Raw genomic sequence first — 11,617 nt, forward strand, 5'->3', positions numbered from 1 at the left:
GTTGCTGGTGTTCAGTGGCTAAGTCGTGTCTGACTCTTATTTTCGCAGGCACGGATGCTGGAGCGGGTTGCCATTTCCTTCTCCAGGGGATCTTCCCAACCCAGGGGTTGAACCTGCGTCTCCTGCATTGATGCTGGTGGAGTCTTTACCACTGAGCCACCTGGGAAGCCCCCTGCAGCCCATGCGTCTGCCCAAACCCATTCCCCATCTCCAGAGTTCAGAAAGCATCACGCTGTCCTCTGGCTTCCCAGGGCGCATCCCGTCCCCACCGAAGGAGGAGGCCAGCTGGCTCTCCTCTCCCCCTTTGCGGCTCTACCCACATCGTATCTTTGCTCAGTGTTATGTTTCAATTAACAACCCCAATCCTCTGGATCCAATTTCTCATTTGCCAGGGTTATGCGTAGTGAAAATACTCACTCTGATGATAAATATTGGCTGCGGCTCTGTGCTCTGCCCAGGGCCCCGGCTCTGCCCACGCAGCGTAATTAAAAAGCCAGCCACGTGGGCACATGGAAAGCCTGGATGCCCCCTCCGGCCACAGAGAGGACACGGGAGGCCCGCGGACCCCAAACAGGCCATTAATGCTGGGCTGGAGCCACCAGCAAATACGGAACGAAACAAATGAAGCCAAGGGAGAAGGGCTAATAAATCTTGCCCAAAGTAGCTTTCACTTGGGGCCGTGAGCTGTGACCAGGGGTGGGGTGGGGCTCTGGGGAGCCTGCTCTGGAAGGCGGCTCACGCTTTGCCTTTGCTCTGAGCACTGATCCCTGGACCCCTGCACCCAGGGAGGGCGGGCACTACCCTCTCCCTTACTTCCCATCTCACCCTGCCCTGCCCGCTGGGGCTCCTGGGACAGCCTCATCTCTGCTGCTTCCAAGCTCTTGATGCACGCTCTCACTCCATCCTCAGACCTTCCTCCAGCGTCAACCCGACCCACCACCACCTTCCCACCCGCCCGGGTGGTTTGCTGCCTTCACACCCCTGCTCCCCTCCCTCTTCTCAGAATCTCGGGTGAGCTGGGTCACAGCGCTGAGAGCACCAGATCCTAGCCACTAGATGGGTGGTCAGAGACAAGGGCCCTGGCCCTTGTGGAAAAGAATTTCCACAAAGACGCAAGCAGTGAAGCAAATGAAGCGGTCATTAGGCGGAGAAAGAGCGCGGTACGGCTGGGTAGACACACGGGCAGACTCAGAGGCCGAGTCCCTGGGTTGCTGAGTCAATCTTGTGGCAGTCTGCGTTACTTTTGTGGGGCATTTCTTCTAGATTTCCTTTGGCCAATCATTCTGATTTGCCTGGTTCACGGTCCATATTTGGTGCACCTCAGGATCCTCCCAAGTGTGCCCATGCATCTCTTAGCCAAGACGGATCCTACCACAAAGGTATCTGGGTAGAACATCCCTTGACATGACTCCCCTTTGGTCTCCAAAGAGCCTTTTCTGTGCCTGTGCGGTCGGGGAGGTCTCCTGACTTCCGGAACGAGAAATATGTGGTCTGAGCAGGGCCCAGCCTCCTCCCTTAATTGTCCTGCTGTTCTTCTCTTGGATTTCCCGTCAGTAGGGAATGACTCTCCAACTGCTTTACCCTGGGGGGCGGGGGCGAGGGGAGGGGGCGTTGCCGTCCGCCTCCCGCCTCACTCACACCGGCCTGTTTCTCTCACCCTCTATGTCTCTTCCTTTTTGAGAAGCCGGTCTCCCAAGTCTCCGCTTCCCAGCAGCCATTCCTTCTGCCGCCTTCCCTTTGTAGTTTGCGTGCTCCTTCCTGGGGACCCCGCGCGGGTCTTGGAGGAGTGGACTTCGCCCTTGAGCTCTGCCCCGCAGTGAGCTGTGTGACTCTGGGCCAGTCGATCCCCCTTGCTGGCCCTCAGGTCCCCATCCATGGGGTAGCTTCCTCACACCCCTGCTCCGGGGATTAAATGAGGACTTGGTGAAGGACAGGGAGGCCTGGCGTGCTGCAGTCCATGGGGTCGCAAAGAGTCGGACACCACTGAGCGACTGAACTGAACTGATATGCAGAGGGGTCTGCTACATGGAGGGTGCTCAACAAACGTCAATGGGACAACCCTCTTATCTGCCCCTTTCAGCCTGGACACAGTTGACATGGAACCTTCTAGTCCTCAGGTTGCCAGGGGTATGCTCTCTGGCCCTTCGGTGGGTCTTCCCATCTGACTGGGGTGGCCCCAGCTTCTGTCGTCCTTCCTTACAAGAGCTGACGTTCAGACCTATGTGCCGGAGCTGCTGAATTCTTGACGCTCGGAGGGGAGCTGGGTCAGTCATCGGGATGGGTCCCCTTTCTTCTCGTCCCTGGGAAGCTGCCTGACCTCCAGCTGGCTGGTGCCCCCGCACAGTTGTTTGCAAGGATGGCAAAAGGGTTTTGGGTTACTTGCTTCTGGTCTTCAGGCCTGATTTGGGGGTGGCATATTTTCCCCTGAGCCCCCAAGAGAAAAAAAAACTAATTCTGTTTCCCCAACTCTACGGTCTGAGCTACTTCTGTCCACCCTAGTCCCTTGCCACACACCCAGTTCCCTAAAGGTCAGGGTTCCCCTACATCTCTAAATGTTCAGCCTGCCTTCAGGCCTCAAGTCACAGGGCCTAACACAATCTCTATTTCCAACAATAGGGAGTTTGTTAAATTACAGTGCCATGAGCACACTTATAATATATTTTCAATGCCAAAAAGCAGGTTTCAAAACAGTATGTAAAGTAAGAACTATTTTAGATAGAAAGAAAAAAAAAACCCTTCAACTATATTTGTATGGGAAGAAGATTGTCTGGGAGAATATACACTAAAATGTTAGCAACGGGTTTTTTTTTTTTTTTCCCTGAGTGGTGGGCTAACAAGGGGTTTTGATTTCCTTCTTTGTGCATCTCCATCTTCTCTGATTCATTTACAATGAGCAGATATTCCTTCCGTCTCAACTAAATAAACAAATAAAGAAAAGCACCACCCTCGGAGGCCTCATTTGCATATATTTGCATGCATCCCATCAACGCCATCCATCAGAGCTCCGCGCCTTCAGCCTTCAAGAGTGGAAGGGCCCCAGAATGCCAGCATCCTTTGTGGTCCTGGGGCTGCCATAGCGAGTGGCCCACACCTCCTTGGGAGGACCCTGGCATCGTCCATCCCAGCCCCCCAGCCCAGCAAACCTCCCCCACCAAGCCCTCTATCTAGCTTGCATCCGAGTCTTCAGGGCAACCATGGCCGTGACACCATCTCAGAGGCAATAACAGCTCTGTTGTCACATTTCCAACCTGGAAGGCGTCTTGCTTCCGCTCCGCTGGCAGCACTTTCGTGTTATTCTCACTGCTTTGACCTTAAGTGGTGTATTTTCCTTTCTTTCTCCTTTTCCTCATGTTCCGCCTCTCCTCCCTCCCCTTCTCTGTCTTGGCTGCGACTGTCTGAGCCAGGCATCTGAGCCGTCTCGAGCTTGCCTATTTTTGTACTTTGTGAAACTAGGGGATACAAAGGGCCAGGAGTCCAATGCCGCGTCTGGGTCCTGTGGTGATGCATCTGTCTCCCCGCCTTGGCTGGGGCCCGATCGCACCTCAGCAGCAGTTGGGGAGCATTAACTGGGGGACCATCACATACACTTGGGTTGGTTCAAGTCTTATCTCACCCTCCATCGTGGTAAAAAATAATTCATTCAAAACTACACACACACAGGATGGGAAGTTGGCTGAGAAGTGCTGCCGTCCTGCTCTTCGATCAGCTGTACCGGAGACGGCCCCCGGTGACTTTAGGTGGGCCAGGATCTCCCTGGACCACAAAACCCCAAGCCCATCCCTCTGTCCTGGGGCTCCATGACAACCCCCAGGGGCAGGTCACCGTGTGGGGGACACTGGTTACGCCCTTTATAGAGCTGATCTCATTCAGCCCCTACCCAAGGACCGGTGGGTTACATCCTGAAACCTCCGCTGTCTCCACTTACCAGCCGTGTCATCCAGGTTGAATGACTCAGCATCTTGATGCTTCAATTCTCCTCATCCATCCTTGAGGACAAAATAACCCGTGCCTCCTGTGCTTCCTGTGAGGACCAAATGAGTTCACCCATAGAAAGTCATCAGGACAGCATCTGACCCTCGGGAGGCATCCTGGTCAAGTCACTGTCTGACTTCCCTCCTCTGACAAGCTGGGGAGCGGGGAGGGGAAGGGGTGGTCACAGAGCTGAAACGTGGAAAGGTAGACTATTATTCCATCACATCACTCATCACGATCTCGATAATCCATCTGTGGTCTGTTCATTGTCTCTAGCACCTACCCTCATCCCACCGTGGAAAACGAAGATGGAGACGCAATCCTTGCCTGGCTGCTGAGCCACGGATGGCAGGACTGGCAGATTTTTCTGTGTGGCTCCAAGCCCCCTGGAAGCCCTCTGCTGGGCCTGACCTGAGTCCCCTGAGGTTCCTGGTCCTGTCCTGCCCATGGTGGAGGGTCATGCTGTCCTTCCGGGGGCCACGGCTGGTTATTACATTATTTCTCCTCCTGAGACCCCGCTTCCCCACCTGCCCCTGGGGGGTCGTTTGCCCCCTCGATAAATTGCTCTGGGTTCAAGATGGTGCAGAGAGAGAACTGGGTGTCGGGGTGGGGTTTCTCTTCAACCTTCTCGCAGAGTTTGTGGAAAGAACACGGAGGGGCCCACCTGGCAGATTCCGCACAAGTCTCACAAGCGTTTGCTGCGGGAGCCTCTGGTGCGTCTGGCTGGACGGTGAACCCCGCGGGGTGGGCCTGTGTCTTCTGCACGTCTTGTATGGTGCCGGCCGTGCAGCCCACGCTGGACAGACGGCAGTAACCCCCGGTGATGCCCACGGATGTGCGGCGGGCAGAGCCAGCCTGGGCGCCTCCTCCTCTGTTTCTGGAGGTGGAGATGCAGGAGGGCACTCTCTGCGTGGAGCCTGGACGTGCCTGGTCCCTGGGGTCTGCCGACAGGGCTCTCTGGCTCCGGGAGGCGGGCAGACATGAAGCCCCCACCTGCGGCAGGTGCTCTGTCTGTGTGAACAGAGAGTTTCCAAAGCTGTGTCCACAGTGTGGCCCCCCACCTCTCCCTCCAGTTTCCCGTTGTCTGCGGGACCCCCAGCCAGCGTCTGAGCACGGCCCCAGGGAGGGATGGGGAAGTCTGAAGCCATGTAATCTAAGTCTGTGATTTTGTGCGGCTCTCAGAGCAGGTCTGGGCTGGGGGAGAGTCCCCTCCTAGGAGGAGGCGGCTGGTCACTGGTGGAGCTGGACCCCTGGAGACATTCTCCAGCTGCTCCTTGCTGCCCCCAGTTCAGGCTCACCTGGCAGGGCCCCTCTCATGGCCCGAGGGATGCGTGAACCTCCTCCCACGGCTGGGACGCTCCCACGAGCATGTCTCGCTGAAGCTGTGTTGGAACTGGGTCTCCTCATCAGACGCAGGTGCCCCCAGGAGCTTGACGTGAAGGGCTCTCCTCTGAGGCTCTCTGGAGCCTTGTTCTCCCCCCAACCCCCTTCAGGGCAGCCCAGAGCCCCTGTCTGTGGTTCAGTTCACACGTCAGAGCATCCCGTGAGGGCAGCTGAGGCTAGGACCCCACCTCCCCTGACTGTCTTTGCCCCAGCATCTGTTGTCCCCACCAAGGCTCCTATCCCGCTCGCATAGGTCCCCATGGTCAGGGCGGGCAGACAGGCTTGCAGCCCTGCCCACGTGCTCCAGGGAGCCGAGAATCTCAGGATTCACCGGCCTGACCCCCATTTGCCCCGGCCGCCCACCGCGACCCACAGCCACTCACACACACACACAAACACACAATCACACGCAGTGCACACAGTCATGCATGTATGCATGTACACCATGTATCGATAAGAGCACATACAATCACATACATGCTAACACACTCACACATACATCCACACACTCACATATGCATGCACACACATCGTGTATATGTACACACACACACACAGCCACACATGCATGTACACAGAATCACACACACAGCCACACTTGCACGCACACAATCATATATACACATACAGTCACAACACACACACACAGACACAAACCCAAGTCACACATACATCATGCATGCACAACCACAAACACGTGTACACACACGTACATCGCATGTCCTGGGTCTGGGGGACCTTGGTCTCTGCTCCCTGTGGACCCTGGGACTCTGGGGTATTTGAAGGTAAGGGGAGTTTACGTTCGGCTGATCACCAAGCCCACCGGCCTCAGCTCAGGGCCAAGGTCCCGCCAAGGACGCCACCCCTCCTCTCTCCGCAGCACTGACACTTCTAGGGAGAAGGAAGTCCTCCGAGGAAGTTCTCAAGGCTGGAAATGGATTTCTCGGTTTCCACACGCCCTGTGCTTCCAATCCAGGGCATGCAAAGACGCAGCACCTGTTTCACTGACCCTCACCGGGTGGCGAGTGAGGCGGCGGCTGGAATCACGGGGAAGGGGCAGCCGGGGGCTCCCCAGCGTCCTGGGGGCCCAGGAAGAAGTTGGCTCCAGAGTCAGCGCTCCGTGTGGCTTTTGAAGATGCACAGCCTGGTCTGTCTGTTTCTCGGTTTGGTTTTCCCCGTGGCAGCGTCCTGCCCTGACAGCAGGGCTTATAACCCTCTGCTGACTCTCCTGGGAGGGGCTGGGTCCACTTTTTTTTAACAATTAGCTCCTGGAGCCCCTAAAGAGCCCTGCCCAAATTTCTTGTCTGGCCTCTAGTCCATTGCTATTGATTACGGAAGGTTGCCAACCCTGGTCGGTGTCAATACCTACCTCACGGGGTGGTCATGAGTATGCAGGGCATGGATGCTCATGAAGTGCCTGGAATGGATGGTCCCTGGCACCAGGCAGCCCCCAGCCCCCACCTCATCAGCAGACACCGGGCTCTTCGTCCCCCAGATCAGTCCTGACCTGGGTGGACTCTGGGAAGGTCGAGGATTACTTCCCTCTCAGTCCTGAGAAACAGAATTTGGAGGCCCTGAGCCCCTCAGGATGAGGATGGTGGGACGACCTCACCGATGCAATGGACATGAACTTGGGCAAACTCCAGGAGATGGTGAGGGACAGGGAGGCCTGGCATGCTGCCATCCATGGGGTCACAGTCGACTGGGCGACTGAATAGCAACAACGGCCCCAGTATGGGTCTTGGGCTGGGTGTGAACGTGGACCCCTGAACCTGGCCCATTGACACCCGGGAATTGTCCGGCCGACCTCGGTACCCTGGGGGACACACCTGACCCGAGGAGCAGGGGCAAGCCCTCTCGGCAGGAGGACACTGTGCAAAGAGGCGGGAGACCCAGCTTCTGAATCACAGACCTGGGCTTCAGCCCCATTCCCACCGTTCACCAGCTGTGGCACCTGCCGTTTCTCATTTAACCTCTCTGACCCTTGGTATCCTCATCTATCCATGAAGGATGATACTCAGCCCCTCATAAGATTCTAGTAGAGATGAAATCAGTTCAGTCCAGTTGCTCAGTCGTGTCCAACTCTTCGCCACCCCATGGACGACAGCACGCCAGGCCTCCCTGTCCATCACCAATGCCTGGATCTTGCTCAAACTCACGTCCATTGAGTCGGTGATGCCATCCAACCACCTCATCCTCTGTCGTCCCCTTCTCCTCCCGCCTTTAATCTTTCCCAGCATCAAGGTCTTTTCCAATGAGTCAGCTCTTCGCATCAGGTGGCCAAAGCATTGGAGCTTCAGCCTCAGTATCAGTCCTTCCAATGAATATTCAGGACTGATTTCTTTTAGGATTGAAAATAGAGTTGAAATAGAGATGAAACATTAGTACCCAATAATAATAACAGTAATAGTCAGCAGATAAGAATTTGTTCTTAAAGGCTCTGTTAAAAGTAGGTAAAACTATATGAGATGGGAAATGTGTGATTCCGATGCTCCCTTTTCCAGGCTGGGGGCCTTTTTAAAGAACAACTTTCGACTGTCGACGGGGCATCTTTCTGAGCGTTAGGAGTCCTGCAGATTCACAGCTGAGTTCCACTCTGGTTGATGGATTCAGGAAAATTCCTGGTGGGTAATTATATTCAATAAGGGCCTGCCAATATAATTTTCTGTCAATTGGCACTTTGTGCTATGGGAGGCAGAGTGGACTCGGGAGTCTCCAAGGGGAACTTAGTGGAGGCCGGGCCCGCTTGAGCACCAGCCGTGGAGCTGGGGCTCAGAGGGGTTGTCTCGTCCTGATGACTGGGGAGGCCAGGCGGGTCTTTGGCCGAGCAGTGCTCTGGTCGGAGCCTGCTGGGGATGACAGAAGTAATGGTCCCTGGGAGCCGCGAGGACGCGGGTGGATGAGGCAGGTCCGGGAGCTTGTAGGGGAGACACGGCCGGCCCCCGACTGCCCTCCGAGATGTCTGCGTGAACTCCCCGGGTCCTGAGAACCAGGACAGGCCTTTTACCAAGCTGACTGAGGCTTTATTAACCTGCTACCCACCAAGGCGAGTAAATCAAACAAGCCCACGTTATCGAACTGCTGGCCTCGGGAACACAGGTGCTGTCTCTGCTCCAAGCGTCCGGCTGCGTGACCCAGAGCAAACACGGCTGCCTCTCAGCGGTGACAGGTGCAGACTCAGGACACTTAGACAATCAAATCACATTTCTCCCGGGCCCTGGAAGCACTAGCAGCTTCCTGGGGTGTCTCCTGTTGTCGGGGCTTTGTGTCACAGCAGATCTGTTGTACTCACTTCACTTTGCTCCGATGGTGTTGAAATGAGTTTCCCTTTCTGGGTTCAAACCCGCAGTCGACAAGGAGGTGTCCCTGGGTGTGTGGGTGGGGCAGAGAGGAGCCTCCTCTTGAATAAGAAGATGGGAAGTCTGTTCCAGGCAGTCAGGGCTCCTTCAGGCCCAGGCGTCTCCGTGCTCTCGTGTTTTTTTTTTTTTTTTTACTTTTATTTGCATTTATTTTCTGCGGCATTTATTCCCGGGCCATAAGTTTTTGTTTCTTCAGTTTCTTCTGGGATATCTTTTTCTTCTGTGCAACCTCCTCTTCTGGTTTAGGAACAATCTGTTCTTTTTCAGTAAGGATCATCTCAATGTGGCAGGGAGAGCTCATGTAGGGGTTGATCCGACCGTGAGCTCTGTAAGTCCTGCGCCTCATCTTGGGGGCTTTGTTCACTTGGATGTGCTCAATGACCAGAGAATCTACATCTAAGCCCTTAAGTTCAGCATTACTCTCTGCATTTTTGAGCATGTGTAGTAAAAATTCAGCACTCTTTTTGGGCCACCGACCCTGTGTCCAGCCCCACTGTTTGGCCTGTGCACACCTACCAACTCCACCATTGTGACGACGGAATGGCACACATTGCTTCTTTAAAGTGACATCCTTCAGATACTTGGTGGCTTTTCGGATATGCATACCCTTTATGGCCTGGGCAGTCTCACGAGTGTTCTTAAAGTGAACACGAAGATTTGAACCTCTTGATTTGCATGATTTTGTGGGGTTTTCTGGGTCGAGTGAATAGCGCACCATTTTTAAGGGTCAGCTCAGGCCGCTTACCGGAAAGCCGTGCTCTCGTTCTTAAGTACACCTCCTTCCTTATCTGCACTTCTGGAGTATCCTTTCCCTCCTCCCTCCTCCCCGCCCTCCTCCCCTCCCTCCCTTCCTTGCTTCCCTCCTTCTCTTCCTGATTTCATGTATACATATGTCTTAGTCCTTTGGAGCCACTATAACAAAATCCTACACACCCGGTGACTTAAGCGGAACTTTATTCCTTGTGCTTCCGGAGACTAGAAGTCCAAGATCATGGTGCCAGCGTGACAGGTGAGGACCGTCTTCCAGACTGCAGACTCTATACGTTTTCACCTGGTGGGAAGTCCTGGGGATCACTCCTGAGCCTCTTTTTACCAGGGCACTCATCCCATTCGTGAGGGTTCTGCCTTCATGGCCCTAATCACCTCTCAAGGCCCCACCTTCCAACACCCCTTGGGCATTAGATTTTCAATATATGATTTCTGGAGGGACACGGACTTTCAGACCACAGCACTATATGTATTTATACGTCCATCCATAAGTTTATTCACTTATTTATCAAATCATTTTTGAACGCTTGTGCTAAGTACTAGGCATCAACGCAAGAGGGGAAATGGCACTGTTCTGGCCGTATGTCAGGTTGCATTTATCAAAAGTGGCTGCAAAAATCTCTCCCATCGCATAAGCTCTTCTTCTATATCATCCTGCTATCCCCATGTCAAGAGGCAGGGTCCACGCCCCTCCCCTTGAATCTGGTCTCAGTGATTCACTTGTAAGTGGTAGGATGCAGCTGGAGTCAAGTGACACTGAGTGGCTTCCAAGACTGGACCAGAAAAAGTCATACAGTGATCTCTGTGGGCCATATGGGGTTCAGATGCTCTCAGACTACCGTGTCAGCGAGGCCATGTGAAGATGCTCTGGTCATCAACCCATCTGAGCTTCCAGCAGCAATCAAGTGGGAGGCATGTGAACGCACCCGAACCTTGGATGTCCAGCCTAGTTAAGTTTTCACGTGACCATGCTCCCTGGCCGACACGGGATTGCCGCCACCTAAGAGATCCAAGTGAGAGCTACCTGGCTGAACGTTCTCCAGGTTTCTGACCCACAAATCATGATGAAATGCAGTGGTTGTTTTCAGCCACTGAACCAGAGGGCCATTTGTTATATAGCAGTCACTGACTGGGACGTGCTCTGGCGGAACTTACAGTCCGGTAGGAGATAGGTGTTACAGTCCAGATGTTAAAGTCTTCTCCAAATTAGCATGAAATTATGCTTGATGTCAGTGCTACCTCGAAAAACTCCAACAGTACAGAGAGGGTAGGGAAGATGCCCTAGGGAAGCGTTGACTGGGAACTAAAAGAAGGAGGGACTTCATGGGGGCGGGAGGAGGAGTATTCTGGCCCAAGCAAAGTCCCTGGGGCAGCAAGGAGATGCTGCAAGAAGGCCATGGATGCTTCAGGATGGGGGGCAGGGGATGTCAGAGAGGAACCTGGGCAGAGTCTTGGCATGATGGGAATTCGGCCACAGTCATGCCTGGCAGGCCAGTGACCAAGGTGAGCGCCATCCATTGAAGTGACGCGTGCAAATCCCCACCATCCAGCAGAACCCAGGTGCCCGAGGGGGTCGCTTTCCTGCTGAGGGCCCTAAAGCCCACCTCTTCTGGAAAAGGACGCCACTCCAAATTTAATCGCACGACCTTGGGTAAGTCACTTCACCTCTCTGGGGACCGGCCTTGCATAGTTGATCTATAGGTCCTTTCAAATTCCGTGACTCTAAGAATCAATTCTGAGATGAGCTTCCCATCACGAAGAAAGCCCTCGCTAAAACTTACATAAATAGATTAAATAGGCCAATGACATGAAATTACATTTAATATGATTCATTATCGGCACGTGCTCTGTACGGAGCTCTCTCTTTTCTCCCTACTGCCTGCCTTATTTTCACGGCGACACAAGGGGTCAGGAAGGCAGTCACCGAGCAAACGTGCCAGGGTTCTCCGGGGAGAGTCTGGTCGTGAGAAGCTATCGCAGGAAAATTAACGCCGTGTGCGTGGCCGTGGGCTGGCCGCGGGCCCGCCTGCCCGCTCACTCCCCTAAAGGTGCAGCCACTCCCTGGTCTGGTAGGCTCACCTGCCAGGCAGAGACGGGTTTACAGTGGCGTCAACAGCACTGGGCTAAGCCTCCAA

At 54.4% G+C, this 11,617-nt stretch overlaps 1 protein-coding gene across 1 annotated transcript; it reads right to left on the bottom strand.

Moving 5' to 3' along the window:
- Positions 1 to 8,877: 8,877 nt before the first annotated feature.
- On the bottom strand, positions 8,878 to 9,462 carry LOC122441709 (60S ribosomal protein L17-like). Its single transcript, XM_043468695.1, has one exon. It carries the CDS (start codon positions 9,430 to 9,432, stop codon positions 8,878 to 8,880), a length of 555 nt encoding a protein of 184 aa, XP_043324630.1. The 5' UTR covers positions 9,433 to 9,462.
- Between the last annotated feature and the right edge of the window lie 2,155 nt (positions 9,463 to 11,617).

The sequence above is a fragment of the Cervus canadensis genome, chromosome 1 (genome assembly GCF_019320065.1).
Source record: "Cervus canadensis isolate Bull #8, Minnesota chromosome 1, ASM1932006v1, whole genome shotgun sequence".
Taxonomy (NCBI): domain Eukaryota; kingdom Metazoa; phylum Chordata; class Mammalia; order Artiodactyla; family Cervidae; genus Cervus; species Cervus canadensis.